Source organism: Scyliorhinus canicula, chromosome 12 (assembly GCF_902713615.1).
Source record: "Scyliorhinus canicula chromosome 12, sScyCan1.1, whole genome shotgun sequence".
Lineage (NCBI taxonomy): Eukaryota > Metazoa > Chordata > Chondrichthyes > Carcharhiniformes > Scyliorhinidae > Scyliorhinus > Scyliorhinus canicula.
Window position 1 is genome coordinate 126612616 of NC_052157.1, and position 26944 is coordinate 126639559.

General features: G+C 43.4%; 1 protein-coding gene across 9 annotated transcripts in view; it reads right to left on the minus strand.

Moving 5' to 3' along the window:
* The window catches only part of auts2a (activator of transcription and developmental regulator AUTS2 a), a 1338783-nt gene that overhangs the window by 406809 nt on the left and 905030 nt on the right, over positions 1-26944 (minus strand). For all 9 annotated transcript variants that reach the window (XM_038814055.1, XM_038814058.1, XM_038814057.1 and 6 more), the window contains one exon: positions 1667-1696. In XM_038814055.1, the coding sequence (XP_038669983.1) occupies positions 1667-1696 (30 nt within the window). The remainder of the gene's footprint in view (positions 1-1666; positions 1697-26944) is intronic.

Sequence of the window (26944 nt, forward strand, 5' to 3'; positions counted from 1 at the left end):
TGCTCAAGCTCTGCATAAGACAGACAACCCACAGACCTACCTATTTCCCCAGCCTGCATTCTAACCAGCTAGGCTGAATTCATTACATGGTTTGAGTCCGCAATTGAGTACTTCAATGAGGAAATTTGCATGTACGTCAGTGCCTGTAGTGTACGAATGTTGTACTGGTTTGTAATTCTAATATAATTTTGATTCAGGACAGCAGCATGGGTTCGATTCCCATACCGACCCCGCCTTCCCAACCTCGCCCCCTCGCCTGAGGCGTGGTGATCCTCAGGTGAAATCAGCACCAGTGAGCTCTCCTCCTCAAAGGGCAAAACAGACTGTGACGACTTTACCTTTACTTCACAATTATTACATGCCTGCGTATTTTTAACCTGATTAGTTCGTCGACAAATGTCAACCACACAGAAAATTAGCCTTTGGGCTGCAAACGTGTTTCTTGAATAAAATTCCACTGTTATAACAATTGAACGTTCAAGGATATCTATAAGTTCTCCTGCTTAAACCTGTGTAATTATAAGAGCCAGCCAGCAACTCTTGAAATTAGATGCAAACAAATTCTCAAAAGCACTCAATTTGTCTCTGAGCTGTGCGGGACTGGAAAAGTTAAGTCCAATTCAAACAGAGTTCTGTTAAGTGCAACTCCACCAGGAAGTAATTTTATTATGGGGAAAGAAAGACATATTTCCATCTTCCAATATCGTTTCATCCAAAATTAAGCGATTGATGGCATCCAGTTGGATAACATGTACTTTTATTTTATCAAATGTAACGATAGGCCAGGAGAAGTCAAGAGGTTTTAATGTAAAAATGCACAGCATGAGAGCAGAACAGAATGCAGCTATCTAATTGGACATTCTCATTAAGCAACCTCATGCTGGCCATCAGTGCTTTCACCACGGAAACAAATAAAGCAGACATGAGGTGCGGGTGATCTCAATGTATCTAGCCCTGCAGCCTACACAGTTGAAAATCAATTCAGCACCTAATCCCCAAACTCATTTAGATAGCTGCACCAAAATGCAATTATTATTAAATGAACTGGATTTCACAATCCCCAAACATTTCCGAATCAAATTAATTGCAAGCAATGTGATAAGTACAAGCAATTTTCACCTTGCTTGGCTTCAAATGATAATTGTGATTATTTTTTGTGAGCACCATCCCAGGCTACAATCCCCAAACTCATTGATTTACGTATTTTCAAATGTGATTTTTATTTAATTCTATAATACTTCATTCATAGCATGATAGGTACGATAAGCCAAGCCTGATGGAATTTCACCATCATATGCTAATCATGTGTTGTGTGTGGATTTGGTCTATATAGGTTGCTGTATTCCCAAAGATCAGCCGGTAGTGAATCCACCATAAACTCGACTGAAGTTTCCCGACAATAACCAGTCAATTCTCAAAGTTACACTTTGACTGAATGTGCACGATATTCCAAGAGCATACCAAGGTTTTGTGGCAGCACCTCATTTAAATCAATGAGCATAAATTTTCTCTCAAAACATTGTTCAAAAAAAAATTAATCAATTTCTGGTTTTCACATATAACCACCTTCTTTATAAATGAAAATTTGTACACAATCTTCCAGAAAAAAGGTACTGATGTAAATATTAACATGGGTCATTTGACACGAAGAAAAAACTAGTCTTACCTTCTCATCTGGGTCACTTTCACTGTCACACTGAAACGAAAGGGAGAAAAGACATTAGGAGAAATTGATAAACAGTTGGAACATTTATTCAATGAGAGTGAACAAACATTATGGTGTTGTCTTTCTTTCAAGGTTCAGCTGGAATGCTACAATTTGTCAGGAGAAGCAACTAACTCTGGTTAGCTACAAATATACCATCCCCCCCCCCCCCCCCCCCCCCCCCCCCCGCAAATATACCATTATTAATGTCCACCAATCAGAAGTAAGTAGAAATCACACATTCCCAATGTGTCAACAGAGCACATCATGGAGCTGCCACAAGGTAATGAATTTCAGCAACATTATTGGGCAACGTGGACCAGAACTTCATCAGTTGTTTCTTTGTCCTGAATTGGGGATTTTAGGTGTGAATCTGCTGAAGGTTAAGCACTTTCTCTTTCACAAAACAAATTAAAACCAAAGACGTGTAATCAAGCACACTTGACATAATTGATAGGTTAATGAAAAATAACGAGATATGTTCATTGCAATCATGGAATCTGATCCAAGGCAGAGAATCCTGCACACGGACTGTTTCTTTTGAACCAAGAGCGAATTAACTGGTCATAGAGTCATAGATGTTTACAGCATGGAAACAGACCCTTCGGCCCAGCTTGTCCATGCTGCCCAGTTTCTATCACTAAGCTAGTTCCACTTGCCCGCATTTGGCCCATATCCCTCTATATCCACCCTGCCCATGTAACTGTCTAGCTGTTTTATAAAGGAAAAAATTGTACCCGCCTCCACCACTGTCTCCGGCAGCTCATTCTTAAAGAATGGTCTAAAAGAAATCCATCCCTTGACCCCACATCAATACTGGTAAGAATTCTCCAGCTTCTGTGAGTAAACTGAGAAACTTCTTTAAAATCTGAGCCACTCAGAACAGAATAATTTCACAGGGCTAAATAAAGTGGCTCTTGTCAATATTCAATAAAGGGAAGGATGGCAGGTGGGTGGATGGGATGCGTGAGGGAGGAGGAAAGGGAGAGGGAATACTCTATCCTACTCGCAGTCCACAATAGAGTCGGGAGAAAATCGCCACAACCTTTGCCGTAGCTGCCATCTCTTCCTTGTTGTTGAAACACGGAAAAGAAAACTAAGGTTTCCAACCTCCACAATAAGTCATTTGAGTGGTCAGTTTGATTCACCGGCAATTGCCAGTGGAAACACATTAATATTAGGCAGTTGAAGGATAAATAATTTAGAAATAATCATCACCAAACTGAAAATGGTGCAATATAAAAATTTATTTTATTATACAAAATTTGCGTCTTGCAACTCCAACTGGTTTGAAAATAGGAGCCCTTGGTGTTGCTATGAAAAGATTCCATTATTGATAGTTCTCACTGGCTGAAATTAAATGAAGTAGACAAATGTGGAATATAGAACTAAAAAACCTCACTTTAGCGAAATATCAATTCTTCCTTGGCTTTGTATTTGTACTGCGGAAGTAGATTAACCTGTGGATGCATTTCAGGAAACATGGCTGCGGCATTATAAAGCCTGTATGATGTATTGGCTTCTTTCCTCTGACAGAAATGAATCATTTGTAAAGGTTAGTTTTGAATACAAAGTGAGAATTTAGATTCAGCTCAGCTTGTGCACTGTGGCCTGGGCGTGGAATGATTAGCTGCTGGAATAAATTATCATTTTCAAGTAAACATTGCAGATGTAAATTATTGGAGCAAATGAAGGATCTTTCCCCACGAGCAGTGAGGTCTGCGAATAGGGAAGGCCAGTGGCACATTTATGAGGCAAGTCCAATTGACTTTTTAATTAAGTTGTTTATTGAGTTAATGAAGATATACACAGCACAAGGTACATTATGGATTGTTGATTAACAGAGACTATACATCTAAAGACACCACATGGTAATGTCATCAAAAGTCACCTTTCTATTCTCATCATTGTGGGTATTGGATGTGGACATCATGGGTCTGGATTTACAGACACAGCTAGACACAAGGCTATTGGTAAGTTCTATCCCTTAGTGAACATTATACTAACTATGTACAATAGAGGCTCAGCATGGGACTCTCCATAGAACTATCTCTCTCCATGCTCTGTTGCCATGTGATCTGACATCACTGATTATGTAAATTATATAGAAACATACTGAACCTTAAACGTTTATACCAAAACGCAATTACGACAGAAATTACACAAAATATTAGGATACACTGATGTGCCACATGTCAATAACCCATGGTATTCATACCATCCTGTGATGGAATCCAGCTATAAATGCAAAGTTTTTAGATTAAAAAGTGATTTGTCTGTGAAGTAGAGATTAAAAATTAAAAGCAGAGTTCATCTGCTGGACAAAGGTTTGGAAATTCACGAACATATGTGAACATAATTTTGTGGTCAAGGGCAACTACTTCCTGTAGCATAGACAATGGCATTTCCTCTAACATTGTGGTCTCCAAATAGCTGATTGCAATCGACAGATCAATCCCAGAGTCTCGAAAAATCAATTTTCATCATACAAACCAATCATTTCATTGCCTGCCAGAAATCTGTGAGACTCTGGCAATGAGATTTTGTTGTATAGGCTTCAGTCTGTAACTATTTCTGTATGCATAATGTTTGTCATTTAATGTTTTAACAAAGTCTGTGGCGACTGTCCTGAATAAAATTAAGACTTCAATCTGAATAGTACATGCATTTTTTATATGTTACCAACATTTTATTAAACTGTTAAGTTTTGGTCATTTGTTCATGTTTAAGAAGTTTCCTGTTGTATTGCTTGCAAGGGGCACAGAACTAAGTAAAATGTTTTTTTGTAGTTTGGAATGAAGACAAAATGACGAGCAAGGAGTCATGGATGTTCAAGAGGGCAAAAACCTACCATTTCCACCAAGACTGGAAAATGAATTTATTTTTATGAATGTCATAGACAAAACCATTTGTCTCACTTGTCATCAGAGTGTAGCTTTGAGTAAAAGCGGTAATTTGGAATGGAATCACAAGACAATGCATGCAAAATTTCAAGAACATTTCAGTGCGCAGCACAGTAGCACAAGTGGATAGCTCGTTGGCTTCACACCTCCTGGGTCCCAGGTTCAATTCCCCGCTGGGTCACTGTCTGTGCGGAGTCTGCACGTTCTCCCAGTGTCTACGTGTGTTTCCTCCGGGTGCTCCGGTTTCCTCCCACAGTCCAAAGACGTGCAGGTTAGGTGGATTGGCCATGATAAATTGCCCTTAATGACTGGGTTACGGGGATAGAGTGGAAGTAAGGGCTTAAGTGGGTGGGTGCAAACCCGATGGGCCGAATGGCCTCCTTCTGCACTTTCTTAAACATTTTCCTTTAACCAACGTGATTCGGACGAAGAAAGTTGGGGAGTTAAAGGGAAGTTTAAAAACTCAACTCTTTTCAAAACCTGCGGCTAAAGGCAAGGTTAGCAAAGTGGCATCTTTTTGCATCAGCTATCTTCTGGTGAAACATTAAGAAACCATTCACCGATGGCCAAGTTATCAAGGAGGCTATGATGGTTGCTGCTGACACTTTGTTCAAAGACTTTGAAAACAAAGATGAAATTATGACAGCCATCAAGAGCATGCAGCTTGGCGCTTCAACAGGAGCCAAAAGGGTGGAGTTGTTGTCCGAGGACATGTCTCAGCAAATATACTGGGCAGCACGGTAGCATGGTGGTTAGCATCAATGCTTCACAGCTCCAGGGTCCCAGGTTCGATTCCCGGTTGGGTAACTGTCTGTGCGGAGTCTGCACGTCCTCCCCGTGTGTGCGTGGGTTTCCTCCGGATGCTCCGGTTTCCTCCCACAGTCCAAAGATGTGCAGGTCAGGTGGATTGGCGAGGATAAATTGCCCTTAGTGTCCTAAAAAATAAGGTTAATGGGGGTTGTTGGGTTACTGGTATAGGGTGGATACGTGGGCTTGAGTAGGGTGATCATTGCTCGGCACAACATTGAAGGCCGAAGGGCCTGTTCTGTGCTGTACTGTTCTAATACCTTGACTTATCAGGCTGTGAACGTTTCTGATTGTTTTTCTTCGCAGGGCATTCAAAGACTCAACGGCGAAGGAGGACTTCCTCACTCTTTTGCCATTCAAAGAAAGAACAAGAGGCAAGGATGTCTACAATTGAAAGGTATGTGACTGAGAAAAACATTCCGATCAAGAAACTGGTTTCAATCACAACCTATGGTGCACCGTCAATGCTGGGTGTCAATGCAAGCTTTGTTTCACTTTGCAGAAAGCACCCTGAATTCCCCTCCTTTGTCAATTACCACGGTGTTATCCATCATCAAGTGCTGGCGAGCAGGGGTATTGACTTTACTCACATGATGACAGTTGTTGTCAAGATGGTCAACTCAATTCATGCCAGAGCTCTGCAACATTGTTTTTTCAAATCGTTACTTGCAGATATGAGATGGGTAAGTCGAGGAAACTTCCTCCTGATATTTTTAGATCTGCTCGCACAAATGCGGTGTACAGCGAGCGGTCAGAAAATGTGTGGTTGCGAGACCTGACGCTTCTTACGGACATCAGTGCAAAATTGAACGAGCTGAATCGCGAACTGAAAGCATGACCTGCCACACATAATCAGTGCAGTGAATGCGTTCATGTTAAAACTGGGCCTGTGGTCTTCTCAGTTAAAGAACAAAATTACGGAGCACTTCCCAAATCTGGAGAAAATCCAAAAACAGGTCAACTAAAAGAGTTCCATCCAAACACATTCAGTGACCACCTGAACAAATTGGAAAAGGAATTCACAGACAATTTCAAGAGGAAGACACAATGGAACAAATCATTATGTTTGTCTCAAATCTTTTTCTTCAAGTGGACATTGGAGTACTGACAGCACAATTACAGCAGGTGTTTGAACAAAGCAGTGGACTTGACATAGAGATCATCACCACACAAAATGACATAGAGCTGAAAGCTAGGTCAAGGGATAAAGCCTTTTGGGGGCTTGTAAACAGAGAGAAGTTCCCTCCTCTGACGTCCTGCGCACTCAAGGTGATAACCCACTTTGGTTCCAAATACCTCTGTAAGATGGCTTTTTCCCAGATGAAAATACTCAAGTCCAAATATCGCACTCATCGCACAGATGCTAATTTGATGGACCGTATGAAACTGGCCTTCTGAAACTATGACCTAGACTTCATAGCACTCACAGATAGTGTGTAAGCACAGGTGTCACACAAAGAATAGGTGAGTGTTACGCAGGGAATACATGTTTTTTTTTTTTAAGTAAAGTCAAATTTTTAAAATTAGATTTGCATTTATATTCTAAAAGTGATCCTGTACTTAAAAAGGTTGGAGACCACTGCTCTAGCTCTAGGCAGTTCCTGAAAAAACAGGGCTAGCTTCAGCGTAATCTCAGTAAGGGTTTAATAAATTATAATCTAACAATGGAAAGACAAGGGTGACCCTAAATAACTTGTCAACTGAGTCCTGTAAACTGGGTGCAGTGACCATTAGCTACAACTATCAGTATCATGGTTGCTTGAAGGATTTTTATTAAAATGAAGGATGTTGACTAAAAGGAAGGATGTTCATGAAAACAAAGAATGTTGTCCAGCACGTGCGCAACATGTTGCCTGCTGGTTCAGTTATTTTTTAAAAGATTTAGAGAACCCAATTCATTTTTTCCAATTAAGGAGCAATATAGTGTGGCCAATCCACCACCCTGCACATTTTTGGGTTGTAGACGCGAAACCCACGCAAACATGGGTAGAATGTGCAAACTCCACACAGACAGTGACCCAGAGCTGGGATCGAACCTAGGACCTCAGCTCTGTGAGGCAGAAGTTCTAACCATTGTGCCACAGTGCTGCCCTGGTTCAGATTATGATATAAAGGAACCACATGTAGGACTTTTGCTTTGTTGGATTCACTCAAGCATCTCTCATGGTAAAGACATAGCTGCTGTAATGTAGTAATGATAGTTCTTCCTTTAATTGGGATAAAGGTATCTTGCTCAACTCAGTATCTTTCTACTCATGGATTCGAGGTAAATACTACTTTAAATATTCATTGATTTCTTATATACCTCTCTAACATTAATAAGACTTGGATTCTCTATTCGAAGCCAGATTGTCCTTCCTTTTTCTGGATTGAGCAATTTTGTGATTATCATCAAAAATGAATTGCATGTTTGATTCTTTAATGTACTTTTATATAATTTAGAAAATATATTAGCCAAATTCTCAGCCGTTGGGATTCTCTTTTCCCGCCGGCAGTGCACCCATATCCATAGGTTTCCCGGCAGCATGGGGTGGCTTCAATTGGAAATTCCATTGACAAGCGGTGGGAGTAGAGAATCCCACCACCAGTGAACAGTGCGCCACCAAGAAACACAGGACTGGGGGACTGGAGATTCTCGCCCATTGTCTCATATAGTCTTCTGTATCCAAACTCAAAAACCCATCTTCTTACACTCTTCAGTGTAGAGGTATATTGTTTGGGTTCTTCCAATCTCGCTAATATATGTCAATGGCTCCTTTACTTTGGGGAGTGTTCAATCATTTAAGTGTCTGTGAGGCCTCTCTGTCTCAACTTGAAGTGAGAATGATCACCTGAGGAGTACATCTGATCTGGAATAGTCCCAAACAAGGGGTTAGGATTATAATCCATCTCAATCCATTACCTTTCCATCAATTCAGCTGGAAAATGCAAGGAGTGTTTGGAGGCTCATACATCGGTGCTCCCATTCCAATAATTAAAATTAGAGGGTATACCATAAGTAATGGGTAAAGAGACATTCCAATTAGTTGTCTCATTTATGTTAAGTATCCAATAATTGACACTGATTATGTATAGGGGCTTCTGGGGGCCTTTGTGTCAGGTGATGTGAAGATAGAGTTCTGTGCAGAGTCTGTTAAAGTGAAATCAAGGTGTTTGTAAAAAGAAGCAGTACCTTTGACTCTTCATACAATAGAAGCTAAACGTCTAACATACCAAGGGAAATAATCAATTTCCCTCAAAATCCTTGTGTCAGTGTACAATTATTTTTGGATATAATGGTTTTCCACAGGCAATCAATTTGTAGAATCTAACTGGGCATGGATGCAAATTAATGAGCATGCAGCTGGAATATTCCATTTTTTTTTAAAGGCCATATATTGAGAACATCTAACTAAAAATAAAGCACAAAGGTAGAATTATGTGAGTAAGATCTTAATTATGTTGTGCAGATTTCACTTGCTGTACCAAAGCAAATAATTACTATTTTCGTACGAGAGAATTGCTGTTTTGTTCCAATGGGCCTGACGTTCCTTGGGGTGGCAATCAATGTTGAATTACCACTCCAGTCCCAGTTTTTCATCTAAAATCCTGTCTCACATGATCTTCTGACGCAGGCCGGAGTCGTGCAGCATGTCCCCTTGGCTGATTGTTGAGTGCAGCTCTGTCAAATGGAAGGACACCATATCCCCTTTTATTTAGCGCCAATAGGTGTGTTTAAAGGTCCAATGATGTTTAAAGGTCATTTTTGACAGGCCAGGGAGAAGGTAAGTGGATAGGAGTTGGCGGTTGGGACCTTATGGGGGATGGGGAAGGCCTTGTGGATGTCGGACCTCGTTTGGGGCGGGGGTGTGGGCAGTGGGTGGGGGAGTGTCAGATTTCATTGGGGAGGAGTGGGGGTGGGGAGGCGTGGGGGTGGGGAGGGGAGGGGTGGTAGGTGAGGATTGAGCCTCAGGGGGGTGGTGCTGTGCCAGTTGGGAAAAGATTGAAACAACAATCTTCAAGATTACCAACAGCACTAAATTGAAAGGGATTGTAAATGGTGGTAAAGAAGTGAGCCAATTGCAAAGGAATCTGGATGGTTGAGAAATTTGACAAAAAAATGGGGAGTTAGTACTTCATGCAAAGGAGTTCAAAAGTCAAGGAACCAAGGAAGGAGAATGACAAAATTGGAATACCGAGTAAGTGCTGTTAAGCTACAGCACTGGAGAGAGATTTGTAGATTGTAGCAGAAAACACTCTTAGCTGTCACCGCAATGAGCAGCAGCAATAAAAAAAACATTACTCTTAGGATACATTGCTCACATATAGTACACATGTCCAGGCATTTCTGATGATGCATCATGGTTTACCTTGCGCAATTTCCTTAGGAGGCAAAGTATCTTCTTCTCTTGTCTCTACAAGGAGTTAATTTTGCTAATGATTGGAGAGGATGGTACATACTGTTGCGCCATTTAACAGCAAGGCTGTGTGTGCCGTGGGCCTCATGGTCTTTGTTTAGTTTGCTTTTCACTTGAATGATCAAACAAAGAGTGTTTCAAAGACTTTCTGACAATAAAACTTACAAGAAAACCATTAATATATTAATATTCCCAAAATTAATGGACTCATAAAAATATTGCGTTTATGGTAATTACTTAAGATTTAATTAAACACTAAAATGTGTGTTTAAGTATATTTTTTATAAAAGGCTGTTATTGTATTGATTTGGTGAAGTTTATTGCTGACCCCAATCGAGCCAAATAGTTCAGTAGTTCGTCCATTCATAAAATGGAGACAAAAGCGTTTTGTTATGAATGCAGGCTAGCTGCTGACCTGACCCTCCTGTGTCCGTCCAATTTGTATTATCTGCACAGCACCACAGAGGACATATTCACGTCTTTTAGATAGTTCTGACGTTTATTCAAGTATCATTTATTTTGAGAAATTGGCTATCATTGACCACTGGGAATAATCAAACATTTGGTGGCAATTAAAATTAATTGCATTTAAAAAAATAAATAAAATGACCAGCCAAAGCATTTCATATTGGTTAAACATTTGTCTTTGGTCAATTTTCTCTGCCATCCTCCCTTGCTCTGTATTCACAAAGGTGCTGGTTCCTTGGGTCTGTGGATCCCAATGGGCATTTCACTCAAGTAGCCAACCTTCCAGGGCATGGTCAGTTTCTTTGACTGTGATGGGCACCTGACATCTCCTGTCCTCTCCTGACATCCCCATGCATGGGGCTCAATATTACGGTTCAGTTGTGGAGGGGATGGGGATATGGGGTCGGGGTGGAGGGGGGGGGGGGGGGGGGGGAATTCAGCGAGCCATTCAAATATCCATTGTCTTTGGTGGCACTGGAGTATTTTGCCTGTGGTATGGCTGTAAAGTTCCATTGATGAACTGTTAGCATGAACAGCTTGCGAAATAGTGATGGGGGGTGGGGCTGGGATTGGATGATTTTCCCCCTCCCGAATCAAGACACACGAAGGTCAATTGGAACGTGTCGTCCACAAACAGAGAATTCAGCACAGGCCCGAAGATTAACTCAGAATTTGTTAAATGTGCAACGTTAACATTTAAAAAAAAATAAAAAGCATGATGAAAAAGCAACCATGATATTTTTGATTTTATGTGATGATTGAAAGATAATCTGGTTATTAGCCTGCAATAAAACTGACCAATGTGAGATATGTGACCAAGAATCTACATGTAACCCAATCGATTAACAGACTGAAAATGCTACGAAGTGACAAATGATTCGAGTTTTTGACATTTATTGTCTGTCATTTAATCATAGTTATTGTATATAAGATCATAGAGCAGGAGTAGGCTATCTGGCCATTCGAGCCTGCTTGCTATTCAATGAGATCATGGCTGATCTTTTGTGGACTCAGCTCCACTTTCCGGCCTGAACACCATATCCCTTTATTCCTTTATTCTTCAAAAAATTATCTATCTTTATCTTGAAAACATTTAATGAAGGAGCCGCAACTGCTTCACTGGGCAGATAATTCCTGTAACTGCAACTGTATCTGTAACTTGTCCTCTTGTTGGGCGGTACGGTGGCATAATAGTTGGTATTGGTGCCTCACGGCCCCAGGTTTGATCCTGGCCCCGGGTCACTGTCTGTCAGGAGTTTGCACATTCTCCCCATGTCTTGCATGGCTCTCACCCCCACAACTCAAAAGATGTGCAGGGCTGGTGGACTAGTCACGCTAAATTGCCCCTTAATTGGCAACATTTTAAAAAACACTTGTCCTCCTGCAAATTCCAAGCCCACCAGACTGCCTTCACGTTGTGAAGCCAAATTTGTATGATTGGTTCAAAGCCTGCAAACAGCTTCATTTCCAGAATTATGCATCCAGCCAATAAGCAAGCTCTGTTAGTGGCCGTTATGTAAGCAGGCTGTGAACCAGACATATGCTTTCCTTGCAGCCAACAGAAGATTGACAGGCTGCGAGCTGGCCACCATCTTCAAACTCGGCTCCCGACAAAGCTTCTGCTGCTTTGGAGAGGTTGTAGGCTCAGAGGTACCAGCTCATTTCTGGCACAGAAGCTCTCTGCTGACCTGCAGCCACTTCACCAGGAGCATGCCATCGAATTTACAATTCTGTCCCCTCAAGAGCTCAATGCGCCATTGCTTGGCAGAGATGGATGATCTCCAGCAGCACATAAATTATGTAAAGGCAATAAAATGAATTGGGGAAAACAGTTCAAACAGTTGCAAGTCTGGCACCCAAGTGCATTTTACAGACAGGAGCTGTACTGATGGAGATAATGCCTTTTTGACTAACTCATATCGTCTTAACTGACACAATATTCTTCTCTTATCCATCTTACACAAATCAATATGTTCAGTATGTACATTACCGGTAGTAGGTATCATCTCATTGCAAATATTAATTGCGCCAATCGATCAATCATATATATTTTCAGAATGGCATAACTTTTATGAATGCAGTTCATGGAGCAAGTTACTTGTGCAGACATACCACATGATCCAATCATGACCCTAACAAAGATTTGGATCAGTAATCTGTCAACATGAGCTGCTAGCATGTCATTCATCAGTGAACACAAATAATAATTACAAATTAAATACCCACACATTTTCAAAGGGCAGTCATATTTGAGCCTTTTTTGAGCATGCACAAAGTCAGCCTCTACTCTTTAAAAAAAACAAGGGGAAAATAAGGGGAATAAAAATCAATTTCCAATCCAGGATACTCAAATTCAGTAGCTGCCTTCATTCTCCTACTTACTGTAAATAACCCCCCCCCCCCAAAAAAAAACTCCCCACATTTACAGGTTAAAGCCAGAGTTATTAGAGTGAAACCATCTAAGTCTTGTCCTTTAATAGTAATAAGAATGTATTTCTCACCAATTTTTCTGACAAAGGTAATGACTGAATTATTCCTCTAATTCTCCACTGGAAAACTGTGAATTGAAATCCAAGCAGGAGATGTGGAGAGATCGGTAGTAATGGCTTAGGGCCACACATTGCTTCCATGAACATCGTTGCATCTCTGGGTTTGGTCAATTCAAAGTGGATGCAAATGCAATTTTCGTTCCTCCTTCTTTACCTGCTCCAAATTTCTCCCAAGGATGTGTGTGGGAAGGCAGAGGGATTTCATGAAAGCATCCCAGAGGACAGCTGCAAAGTTTTTCTGATACTTGAGCTTGCTTCCTTTTGTCATCTAAATCACTCATGCTTATCCAATCGTGTTATACAGGCCCTAGAAATGCCAGAAGGGCATGCAGAAAGTGCCACGGATGCTGTGCAACAGAATACAAATTACGAGTTGTTATAGTAGCTGAATGACAGTTTTGCAAAGCTTACGCTCAATTTATTTTTGTTAAAAAATGTGGAATGATATGCACCTTTCATTCAATTTACTTTGTCAGTATCACTGTCGGCGCAGACACAACAAATGGCAACATGTTCTTCCCAAATAGCTTTTTACAGAATAGTGCCTATTGAAATGTCTCATTCATGCAATTTCATTGAAAGTGCATTTTTATTCTCCAAAGCTAACTGTATTTTTTTTAAACAGGGAAATCTCTTCAATGGTGGATGATCCATTAAAAATGGGCCATTCTTTTCCTTTTGTGCCAAATTGCTTTGATTGCCTCTGAGCAAGCACACAGAAATGACTTCTCTGACTTGTGAAGCAGATGGGGTATGTTAATACAATCCGGCATACTGCTCGATGTAAAAATGCCATACCTCATTACTTTAAGATAAAAGAAGATCATTGAAGACGGGAAGCAGAATTGACTTTTTGCGGTCTTGACTTGATGATGATTTAATCAACTACACTCTTTCAGTTCTTATACACACAGCTGTCGTTCCTCAGGTTCCCCTAAATGAGAAGCTCTCAAAGTAAAGGGGAAAGAACAGGGATTGCTCTCATACCTTCACTGCAAGGTGATATGCAAATCCAGGAGAGAAAACTGCAGCTCACGTTTCACCCTAAAATGTGAAGGATTGCAACTGATGGGTAAGGCCAGGAAGTCTGAATCCATTTCAACCAAGCCAATTGGGCTCATTTGGTAAAGGCAAGCTCAATAAAGCAGCTCTGTTTGATGATAAATGCTCTCTGTGAGGGGAAAACTGTCTTGCAATCAAGAGAGAGGGAGGGAGAGTGAATGTTTACTGGAGAACAATAACAACAACTTGCATTGATACTGCACATTTAACGTGGAATAATGTCCCAAAATGTCCTAAAAAGTGATATTTGGCACCCAGCCACACAAGGTATCAGGGCAGTTGGCCACATATTTATTCGAACAGCTAGGTTTTACGTAAGATGCGAAGGAGGAGAGGTAGAGAGCTCTAGCCATCCTGAACAATATGATTGTTCTTTCTCAAGTTTGGAACAGAGTACCACCAGTTGGATGGGAAGCACAGCCCGCCTTAAAACGACAGTAGCATCCATAACACGAAGCCCACTTAATGACTCACGAATCGAGCAAAGCTAAATATGCATCCCCCCAATAAATGAAGAGATCCAGTCAGTTTGGTTTCCTCCTAGCTGGGCCCTCATTAGGCCAGTTAAAAGCAGTTTGAAGTCGACTGATTGAGTGGCACACAGTCTTAGCCAGAAGAGACGATCAGGCTATAGCAACCCCCAAATGTTGACATTACTGAGATCACTTCTCCCACCCAGTAGTGTCAGATTGGAATGTACTCGAGTAAGGCATGAAATTTTCAATGGGACATTGCTTCAGCAGTCATTGAATTCCCTAAGAAATTGTTCAAGTTCATGTACTGCAATATTGTGCAGAACGTTTTCATGTACTTTACATTTTACGTAAAGTAGAAAGCCTATTGAAATTAGATGAATTTCAAACTACATTAATTACAATACTTAAATAGTTCACTAGCTAACATAATACTTTGCAGTATGAAGTCATGTTTCACTCTCGTAGTATGTTGTAGAATACTGATTTTGCAATGGAAATAATGGTGAGGCTAACAGTGCTCTCCATTATTAAAGTGGAAATTGTGACTGTGATAGCAAAGGTGCAATTAAATGCAGAAACCAGAAAGGTCCTGTCCGAGCTGTCCAGCTCTCCCACAAGCTGAACTATCCCAACATCTCGCTGAGAGGCTCAGCATGAATTCGGACCACGTTTTGTGCAATATATACACACACCAGAAAATGAGAGGATTTGGCCATTTTCATGCAGGCGCATTTTTAATAGTGCGTTTCAGTCATAAATAGTACCAAACAATCTCCCTGGCCACGAACATTAACTTCTACTAATGGAACACATTCCTTCAGATTGTTGGAAATTTTTAACTTCCCCCTTTGTCTCTTTTATCCCTCTTTTAATTCTATCTTTCTCACCTTCTCTATTTCTATTTCTGTCTTGACTTGGAGCTGAATTTGGGTGAGGCGGTGCTTTGGACCTGGGTTCAATTCCAGCCTGTATGGAGTTTGCACTTTCTCCGTGTGTCTGCGTGGGTTTCCTCCGGGTGCTCCGGTTTCTTCCCACAGTCCAAAGATATGAGGTTAGGTCGAATGGCCATGCTAAATTATGTGGATAGGGTTGGGGCCTGATCCTAGGTAGGGTACTCTTTCAGAGGGTCGGTGAAGACTCGATGGGCCAAATGGTCTCCTTCTGCACTGTAGGGATTTTATGAATTTAAAAAAACATAATTGACACCTCCTGGTTCAGGCTTGAAGCTGATTTCTGACCCAGATATCTGTGGGCACCCCACCAAAATGGCTTTCTAATCACATCAAGTGTTAGTCTAAAAGACCCAGGACAGCTTGTGGGCAAGTATTAGTGTGATCAGCAGCTGATGCCTTTGTCTAGGCCAGTGGCTCTTGGGCACAGGCCTCCATCCTTAATTGACAACCCTGTATTCTGTTGTCTGCGACGTTCAGCCTTGTCAATGGGACCCCTGTATTCTCTGGAATTTGCTGGCCATTAAATGTAAATAAGATATTAGAAAACAGGAATTATGCTTTAGGCTGTAATAAACGTTACTACAACCAATTGGCCCATCAGGCAAGGTATGTGCTCTGAATTTTCATTTTTGAATGATGGTAGATTAAAGTAGGGGCCCGGGTAGCTCAGTTGGTTAACTGCTGAGTGTGTGGATCAGATTAATGCCAACAGCATGGGTTCTATCCTCGTCCTTGCTGACATCGACTCAGGGAATGCCCCCACGCCCGACTCTTAGTCACAAAAAATTGCAGTGCTTGGCTAATAATCGCAAAGGATCAGAACCAAGTAGGTTAAATGAGCAATATTATCAGGAAATATAGTCAGGGACCGTCAAATTACATTATCTGTAGGGATGGAATAATTAATAGAAATGAAACTTACCTCAGTGACCAATATAGAAGGCATGCAGTAATATTTTCAACATAGGTTATCCAGCACACTTCAGGAAAATAGCCTGCTGAAAATTTCACAAGACAGCAACCATTTTAATTTGCTGAACTGGACATTTGAAAAGATACACAAGGTAAGAAATGAACAGTCAATGCTGCAGACTGCCTTGCTGAGAGTGCAGGAAAGCATGAAGGATGGATGCCATTGCCTCGGTCTAAACTGACAGCGCCAGTTTGATATGTTGCTGTCAAGGGCCTGATAAAAACCCAGCATCCTGATGGTTTTCTGATGCGAACAGTCGCATCGCAAAATGGCTTTGGTCTCCCACTGCCTCTGCTTCCATCTGCCGCTGAGCCACGGTGCAGCCGGCTGCCTGCCTGTCACAGCATGAATGCAAATTAGCTGGGGAGGAGGCACTCAGTTGTGCTAATTACATTTTAATCATTAGAAATGTGTTGGCAAATCAACCCTTGATTGCCATCTCCAAGTCTGTCTTCTCCAGCTGAGTGAAGGACCTGGCTGCATTAGCTGAGGCCTGCTGGGCATCTCTTCCTGCACAAGATGGATACGGTGATTGCTGTTCCCAGCCGGCCTACCACTGAGGCTGTTCTGGCACATTATTAAAAAGCCACAAGCCTCTTTTCAAATCGTCGCTGCGTGAGCTCTATTCATTCTCGTGTCTCTATATTTAGAGCATCTCAGTAGTTTAACCCATCTGCGGCTTGTCAAAAACCAGACTGTTAATGTCACACTGTTAAGGGCAATGGTCATGTTTAGTCTTCTGGTACTGCGGCACACTTTCAACTAGCTTCTGAAGCCGTGAATCATGTACAAAGTTACATTTCCAGTTTGCAATATATTCAAGCGATTAGCACAGAGGTCTCGCGTTCAAATACCTTAACCCTTTGTCCGCAACCTTCCGAACAGAAATTTAGATGTGTTGAAAAATATTACCACGGGTACAGGTTATCAGTCCGAATATAATATTACTCTTCTGCGAGATGCGCAATTGCTGCTTAAAAATATTTGAGCTGGCCTTCTGCGACACAAATTTATATCCGAACAGTATTTGGATATTTCACTAAATCTGGAAGCCACTCTATATTTGAAGATGACAATACATATTCTGACTCCATAACATGGATCAGGAAGATTCCAGCTTTGGTATGTAGTTGATCCTGCATTAGCTGATCTTAACCCGAAAGTGCCATTGGGGGCACGACGTGTTGCCTTGGTGTCTTTGGGCTACAGAAGGACACAAGTAATTCAGCTTTTCAAACTTTTCATCACCATCCAGAGCATTTATAAGGACATCAGGTGACAAGACAGCATGGCTGCAGCACCAATCCTCCTCATTGTCTGAAGGTCTCACACCGCATGGACAAGATAACAGGGGAAATGCAGAGCCTTGGGACCCATACCTCTACAGAATTCAACACCTTCAGGAAACATCAAGCAAAATCAAATTCAGTGGATTTTGGTACCAGGAAGGCCTATCCCTGAAACCTCTATGCTTCTGTTCAGTAACTATTCCCATTCATTGTTAGCATTACTTAACAGACTCATACTGTGGATTCAGATCACACAGGAGGGAGGCATTGCAAACTGAAGCAGGAGATACAGGAACACCAGGTGGATTTCAAAATCACTTGGGTTGGGCATCTCAAATTCTATTCGAGGAAGCCAATCAGCACCAAAATAAAATACATTTCAGTATGGCACTCCATCTGGGGGAAAGAATGACACCAGATTGGTTGGGTTCGCTTGAGTTGCTTACTGACTCTTTGATAATTTAGCAGCATTTGAGAGCGATATTGTGTAGCCCTATAATCCAGAAGGTCCTGATGCCCGGGAAATAAAAAGACCTTCTCTTGCAAATCAGGGGCAAAAAAAAGTAAGATAAAATTAAATGTGTAACGCTTACACCTATTTACAGTCATTAGCGTTTCATGGTGCAGCTGTGAAATATAATGGTTTCACTGCTCTCCCATTCCAAAACCAATGTGACAACGCAAAGGAGTTCAAACTTTGGAACAGCAAACCTATTTCCAACAGAAGTGTGCTATTCTCCAGGATTGACTGTCCTTTTCTCTTTTTGCAGATGAGATTACTCATTTCTGCAACAACCCTTTAGGCACTTGTGCATGGGAGACCAGGTTGTCACTGTCAAGAATGTGACTCACAGAGGGAAGGGTTGGACCAGAGTCAAAGTTCCAGTGGTGAAAGGGGCAAGTTTCAGAATGCTCTTCTCAAGTCAGGTGCAAGAAAGTCCGCAGATGATACTGTGGTTGTCAAGGCAGAGAAAGAAACTGCCAATATTGTGTGACTACCATAAAATGGTTGACTTGGATTTAAATTTAGTTACTGTTTTCCAATGTTTCCATATTCCTCCGATCACCACAGTCTGCAGTAGCTTATCCAAACCAGCTCACCTGGTGTGTCATTTTTTTTCTGAAAACAAAATGGCAGGCAAATATTGTGACCTCTCAAGGTAAAGGTAGTACAACACCTTTCACGCGAAAGAAGCTTATTTTTATGATAACAAGCAGAACTCGCTGATTGTGAATTTCCATAACCATTAGGGGGTGTTGTGCCAGATAGAAATTACGAAAGGGTTCGCATCAGACCTGATGCAGTACACAACAATCATGCTCAAGTTGTTCCCCACATCCTCCACTTGCCTGAATAGTAGAAATAAGTAGGATTATATGATTATAATCTGATTGGAAAGAATCAGAGGTCACCTTCATAGAAGTAGGGAAAGATAGAACTTGACGTATACACAAATAGATGGTCTCCTTCACATTTCAAACCATCTATTTCTGCATCGTAACAGTGAGAGAGGGCTCAAACGCCACCAAAACTACTCATGGAAAATTTGAATTAGAGTCTTGGGAATTCAAATATGTTGCAAATCGCATTTAATGCAATGTCATGTTCAATATTGTTTGCCTGCTTATCATCTGTCTTCTACTTGTTGCTTCTGTGTAAAAATATTTCTTGTAATAAATCCAATATATAGCTTTAGCCAGAATATGACCGAATATCCGACTGTCTCTGCACCTATTAAAGAAAATGTGGGACCCGATCTAACCAAATGGGAACAGAGTCCCATAGTGTTGGCGTTTAGCCATGTTTTTCCCGGCACTCGCAACGCTGAGAAACACCCTGCTATCTAACGCTCATCCAGTTAGATATGGGGCCTCAGCAGGGAATGCACACCAGAGAACGCATTCAGCTACATCTACTGCACTGAGGAACTTCCCTCGCTCGAATTCCTCAGTGCAATGCGAGATTGGGACGCTATCCCGCGCTCCCGACGCAACCCCCGAACCCCGCTCAAGCCCCAACTCACTTTAAGGGTATCCCCGTGCCCCCCCCCCCGACACACACACACCCACGCAGTGCACCCCCGGCCTGATCACCGCCATGTGAAAGATGCCAGATTCGCACTGCCAGCCTGGCATGCTTGCAGTGCCACCTTGGCACTTTGACAGCGCAGGCTGGCACCAAGGTGGCACTGCCAGGGTGTCAGGTAGGCAGTGCCAGAGTGCCAGGTTGGCACTCTGCCCAGAGGGCAAGCACCCGGCGGCCTCGGATCCCCTGGGAAACCCTCAAGTGTGCTGTTGTGGCTCATCCCTGTTTGTAGAGACAAAGGGCGCGATCTACTGGCCACATTGCACTTGGGTGAGAGCACAACCTGGCCTGCAGATCCCAGGCGATGCCTCCCACTGGCTTCCTGGCAGCCTATATGCATGGGGGGATATACCAAGTCAAATCAGAATCCGGCCCAAGGTGGGCGGGACCAGATGGCACTTGCCGAAAAAGGGATCTGCCGGCCTCCCCAGCGAGGCTGCAGCTGGGAAACATTTACTACTGGTCCACACAAACATGGACCAAGCGGAATGGCACCCGGGGGGTATCCTGGTCATTCAGACACCCCTGGCTAGCCAGAGATAGTGCAGGGTAGCCCTGTGGCCCGTCCTTTATGGAACAAGGGCACCGTGGCATTGTCGAAATGGCACCTTGGCACTCCCAAGCTGGCAGGAGCACTGCAAGGATGCCCAGGTGGCACTGCCAAGGGTCAAAGCCCGAGGGGCCATGCCCATGAAAGGAGGATGGAAGGGGTATGAAGGGTGAGGATCCCTAAAGCAGGTAAGAATAGGACTCTAGAAGGTTAAGGGGGCAACGGGTGGGAGTCTTGGAGGTGGGGCATGTAAGAAGGAGTGAGGGCCTGAAGAGGGGAAGCCCCCAGGGACCCTATTGGGGGTGTCCACACTTGAGGGTGTGGTGGGGTAATGCCCATGGTGGGGATGTGGGGAGACACATAAGCTCACTTGGAGATCGGGGAACCCTTTCGAAATGGCGGCTCGACCTCTGGGTTCAGCTCCCCAGTGCTAAAAAAATTTCAAAGTGTGGGCTAAACCGGTGAGAAACTCCCGGGGCCCAAAAAGTGACTATGGGCTGGAATTTTCCATCCCGCCTGGCACAAGATTGCCAGAGGCGGAACATGGACCATGTAACGGTCCATTGACCTTGGCCGGCAATTTCCGGTTGCCGGGCGGGAGCGGCCAGAGAATCATGCCCCAGGTGTCGTTTCATAGTAATGGGGACCTCGCTGAAAAAGCCGACGGAAAACTCCCTGCAAAACCTGCCACAAATGAACTGAGAAAGTACTCCATTAGTAAATTCCGCCCCAGCATTGAACGTTGCTCACCCAAGGTCTCCAAGACGAGGGGGTTTGATCCCAACGCACTTGGTTACCTCAGGGAACCAATGATCAACAACATTGGGCCCGATTCTGGCAAAAACTGTCAAAGTTAATTTGTGGCAGGTTTTTCAGGGAGTTTCCCACCGACTCAGCTGGCGAGTTCCCCACCGCTATTCAATGACACTTAGACACTTTTTTGGGCCCTGGGGAGTTTCTTACCAGTTTAGCCCACACTTAGAATTTTTTTAGCATTGGGAAGCTGAACCCAGAGATCGGGCCGTCATTTTGAAAGGATGCCCCAATTTCTAAGTGAGCTTGTGGGCCCCCACACACCCACACATGGTCAATGTCACCTCCCACACACATGGGCACTACCCAACACCCCCCAAGTGAGAATACCCCGCTGTGGGTTCCATGGGTGTCCCTCCTCTTCAGGCCTTCTCAAGCCCCCTTTCTGCACCCCCTTCCTTCTAGGACGTCCACCCATCCTCCCGGAGGCGCCTACTTACCTGCCCTGCACTCCCCCACCCTTCAAACACCCCATCCACCCTAATTTTAGGCCATGGCCCTCCTGGCCCCTGGCAGTGCCACCCTGGCACTCAGGCACCCTTGCACTGCCACCCTGGCACCCAGGCAGTGCTTCTGCTGGTTTGGGAGTGCCATCCGGGCACCTTGGCAGTGCCAGGGTGGCAGTGCCAAGATGCCAGATGGGCAATTCCAAGGTGCTCACGTTCTAGGGGAAGGGCCAGGGAGCCATCCTGCACTATCCTGACCAGCCTGGGGTCTCCAGTGGATGGGAGAGCCCCCGGAGACCGTTCCGCCTGGTCCACGTTTGTATGGACTAGCACTTATCAGCGCCCTGCTGCAGCTTTGCTGAGGAGGCCGGTGAATCGAAGGAGGCCAGTGGATCCCGTGCAGGTTGTCGTAAGTAGGTTTACGACCTACTTCCGCGAGCATCATTCGGTCCTGCCCATTTGGAATGGGGTTCCGACTTCGACGCCTCACTGGAGGATCCCGGGAGGTTCAGAGCCTTTCGGGAGGCCCGCCGCCCGCTGAAGGCCTTTTCCGGCATTCTCCGTCCGCGCTGCGCTCAAGTGAGAGCCCAACTTTCTCTTTCCATGGATGCTGCCAGATCTGCTGAGCATTTCCACCATTTTCTGTTTAAATTTCAGCTTTCCAGCATCCACAGTAGTTTGCTTTTGTATCAATCCGCACGGTATGTTGTCAGTCTTGAATACTCCTATTCATCAGAGGATCGATAAATTGTAGATTTTTTAGTTTGTGGATAACGTGGGTCTGCCTTGAATGGAAGGAAGAGTTTTCGGAGAGGGCCCAGATTGTAACATTCTGGTTTACTTGTTTCAATTGTATCAACATGCAGAAAATAACGTGTGCTAAATATGGAACCTCTTGGGGGGCAGTTATGCTACAGATACTGGTTTGGCATGGATGAGGCTGAAGATTGAAGAAACACTGTCAACTCTGCATTCCCCTCTGGTGAGGATAAATGGAGCGCTACAGTTAAAGGAAGCATTAGTGACGAGAGTGATGACCTACTTCAAGTAGAGGCAAACCACTTTACCTTCAATGTGGGTGGTTTAGTACTGGGTTACAAGACACCTTTCACATCAAAACAAACTCAAAACTGCTCAGCAGTAATGCAAAAATGTGTCATGTAATGAGCCGATAAAATTCCCTCATACAACTTCTTCAGACTCTCATTGACAGGGAATTGTTTTAATACCTCTTTTTAATTCATCACAATATGCTTTTTGCATGACTTTCAGCATCATACACAATGGGTGAAACTTGACCCACTTGGTATCGTGCCCCAAGTCTTGCATTCGGCTTAGTCATTCACAAGCTTTTACAGGAGATCATTTACACAGCAAGGCAGCACCAATTATTTCAGCTGCACTGCTTTGGCTGAAGTCGTTGTACCACCAGACTGCCACAGCTTTACAAGGTCTTGCTCTCCACTGAGTTTGGTGGGAAATTGGGACTCGTCCAAAATGACTTGTGCTTTTATTTGCAAAAAAATCTGTTTTCTCCATAGACTGCGAAGAGTCTGGACCAAAATCCAAATGAGAAAGTGAACAGCTGCCAGCACAGCCCAGTAGCACAGGCTGCAGAGCGCCTGCCTACCTCTCAAGCAGATGGTTGCAGGTTTTAGTCTTCAGCTGCCGTCACTCAAGCCTGCCTGACGCGGCTGGGAGGGAGCGTTGCCAGTTCTCAGCCCGGCCTGTTGTATGGCATACCTCAAAATCGGGCTGAATAATTTGTTATGGGGGTGGGTGGCAGGGTGGTGAAGTTGAAGGTTTCCCGTGCTGCAACTGTAATTCCCTGCTGCTTGACTGACATGATTGAAGAGGGTTAAATATTTGGTGAGCAGATTCAATGGGACGTTGTAAAAACTCAATGGGCGATTAAAATGAAGCTGAAAACAAGCCAACAACACCTTCTCCACTCAAAGCAAAGGGAAATGGAACCTGGGATGGTTCCATTTAACCAGACCACTGAGAACTCTGCATTCCTCTAACTCTGGCCTTTTGCGCTTCTACAGTTTTATTAGCCCCCACCACCCTTTAGCTGCCTCAACCCAAACTTCTGTAATTCCTTTCGTACATCTCTCTGCCTTTCTCCTCCTCCTTTCCTTGACCAACTATAATAGTAATAATCTTTATTGGTGTCACAAGTTGGCTTACATTAACACTGCAATGAAGTATTGTGAAAATCCCCTAGTCCCCACACTCCGGCACCTGTTCGCGTACACTGAGGGAGAATTCAGAAAGTGCAATTCACCTAACAAGCACGTCTTTCGGGACTTGTGGGAGAAAACCGGAGCACCCGGAGGAAACACACGCAGACATGGGGAGGACATGCAGACTCCGGACACAGATAGTGACCCAAGCCGGGAATCGAACCTGGGACCCTGGCGCTGTGAAGCAACAGTGCTAACCACTGTGCTACCGTGCCACCCATGTGTTTGGTCACTGATCTCACTGTGGTTCAGTGACACATTTTAGGTGATACCGTTCTTGTTAAGCGCATGGGGACATTTTACCACCTTAAAAGGTGCTACATAAACACAAGTCGTTGCTCTTGCACACTGATATGGTAGCATACTGACATGATCAGCATTGCACAGCTCGTTTCAGGGGAGGTTGAAGCACCACAAGTGACTGCTGCAAACATCAACTTTATTTCACATCCCAGAGACCCCAGTCACATATCCTTAATAGGTTGGGCACTGCTCCATGGTCTACAAGGACACATTTCAGTGTTCAGGCAAGCAAAGACTACTATTCATCCTTTAAACAGTTCAAACACAAAACAAAACCTAGAAACGCAGCTGAAATCCATCAAAATAACTTGTCAAGAAGGCTGCTCCCTGCGACAGATGTGGAGGCAGTGCTGAGAGTAGTATATGGCAGAAACAGATGGTGCCTGAGGGCAAATTTCTGTTCTGTCACTCTCAGAGGTATCGATGGGCAAGGAGGGAGGCTCTGGTATTTGCAAGCAGCAGGTAAAGTCCATTTGTTACGCCAGCCTGAAACAGCTATTGGCATGAACGTTAATATATAAAGCCAATGAGGCGTTCTTCCCGGTCACTGGCTTGAAAGGCCCAAAGGAGGCAGACGCAGGTCTATGAGAATATGACCAACTCCATCTTCCAAAGGATGTTGGGAAATTCTAGTATAGATTTATCAGTTATACTCCCCTTCCACTGCAGTGATGTATCATGCTTACAGTACTGAATGTCATTTGCAGCTTTTGAAATGCAATATGCAATTTAACACACCATCTGTAAAACTGGTATCCTCTCTATATGTCTAATGTCAAACATTATTAAGTGGAATTAGCCAATTCTGTGAGGCCAGAAACATTTCTTTAATTATGTAATTCTCTGTTTAACCTTAAGTCACTGTAATCTGAATAATTGTCGGCATTATATCTTGCAGCAATTATAACCTTCAAAATGCTATCTATTTCACTGTGATTCCTGGTGTGCTGATTCATTCGCCATGCAAGCAGACAGGGTCAGCAGCAATTCGCTGTGCAGTACGTTATAGCAATGAGGGTACCATAAATGTATGTTTTATATAACTTGGCCTTCATAACGTGAGTATAGGAATAAAGATGTTTTATTGCTATTGTGTGGGACATTGGTGAGGTCGCACCTGGAATATTGTGTGTAGTTTTGGTGTCTTTATCTGAGGAAAGATGTTGTTGCTATGGAGGGAGTACAACAAAGGTTTACCAGGCTGATTCGTGAGATGGATGGACCATTATATGAGAAGAGACTAAGTCGGTTTGGATTATATTCATTGGAGTTTAGAAGAGTGAGAGGGGTTCTCATAGAAACTTACAAAATTCCAACAGAATTAGACAGGGTAGATTCAGAAAGAATGTTCTCAATGGTGGAGGAGTCCAGAACTAGGGATCATAGTTTGAGGATAAGTGGTAAACCTTTTAGCACTGAGGTGAGGAGAACGTTCCTCACCCAGAGAATGGTGGATCTGTGGAATTCACGACCACAGAAAGTAGTTGAAGCCAAAAATATTTTGTCATTTCATGATGGAATTAGATATAGCTCTTGGGGCTAAAGGGATCAAGGGATGTGGGGGGAATGAGGGATAAGGGTATTGAACTTGATGATCAGCCATGATCATAATGAATGGTGGAGCAGGCTGGAAGGGCTGAATGGCCTCCTTCTGCTTCTATTTTCTATGTATGTTTCTATTTAACTGATGCATGGAAGCTCTTATTCCCGAATACTTCCTGAAAGTGCACACCTGTTCTGGGGTTTGGCACAAAATCAAAGGTTCCCCCCCACCACTATAGTGACAATGCTTTACTGGAGATGGCACACTAAGTATTGAAGCACTGGCTGATTATCTGATTACTTGGGGATTGTGCAGCTCAGCATGATGTTCCTATATTGGCACCGTCCAAAGAAGATCAACTGGACAACAGTTGGGAGTGGAACCGCTGACTGATTTTCCTATCCTTACTCAGACTTTGATTCCGGCCCAGCAAAGATTCTCCTGCCCAGTGTGGTTCAGAAACATTTTCAGCAGCCCACATTAAATTAAAAACTAAAAAAATGAAAATCGCTTCTCGTCACGAGTAGGCTTCAAATGAAGTTACTGAGAAAAGCCCCTAGTCGCCACATTCCGGCACCTGTTCGGGAAGGCTGTTACGGGAATCGAACCGTGCTGCTGGCCTGCTTGGTCTGCTTTCAAAGCCAGCGATTTAGCCCTGTGCTAAACAGCCCCAGTTACGTTTATTCCAAAGTCCTGTGGTTCTTCCGAAAAACAATGTAAATTTGACAAATCAGAACAGGCCCAGTGTACTGCCATCGAATACTGGACTGTTCTGTGCAAAGGGCTGAATTGCACATCACCGATACTTTGTACCATTTGATTTATGTGTATTTTAAATGCCATTGGGCCAGCACAAAGCACTTCACCGTAAAAAAATACTTTGCCGTGCATTGACTGTTGTTATGTAGATCAAAAATGTAGCAAACAGCAAATGAGAAAGAAGGCAAGCTTATTTTGTTTTTAGTGCTTCTGTCAACCCCATATTAGAAACAGTGAGCTCCTGACGGCCACTGATTGGCTCTCCTATTGTTCAAATACTCTTCCTTTCCTGGTAGCTTTCCCTTCCCCTTCGAAACATTCAACTCGTGACAGCTGCCAGCAATGGAGGGCCCTAAATTCAAAGCCTCTTCTCCAATGAACCATTGAAGCTGGCCATCAAGTGTCTGCAGCTCACCTGTCTCATTTAAGGAAGTCCGAGGCCTATTTTGGAAGGTCAGGCCTACCCGTTAGCAACAGGAAACTCTGCCCTTGCCTTTGGGCACTGTATTCTAAAGCGAATGAGGATGTCCCTTGCCTGAACATCATACTTGCAAGGGGAGGTCCATGACCTCGGTGTACGGCAGAAGAGTAAGAGTGAGCTCTATTACCTGAACAA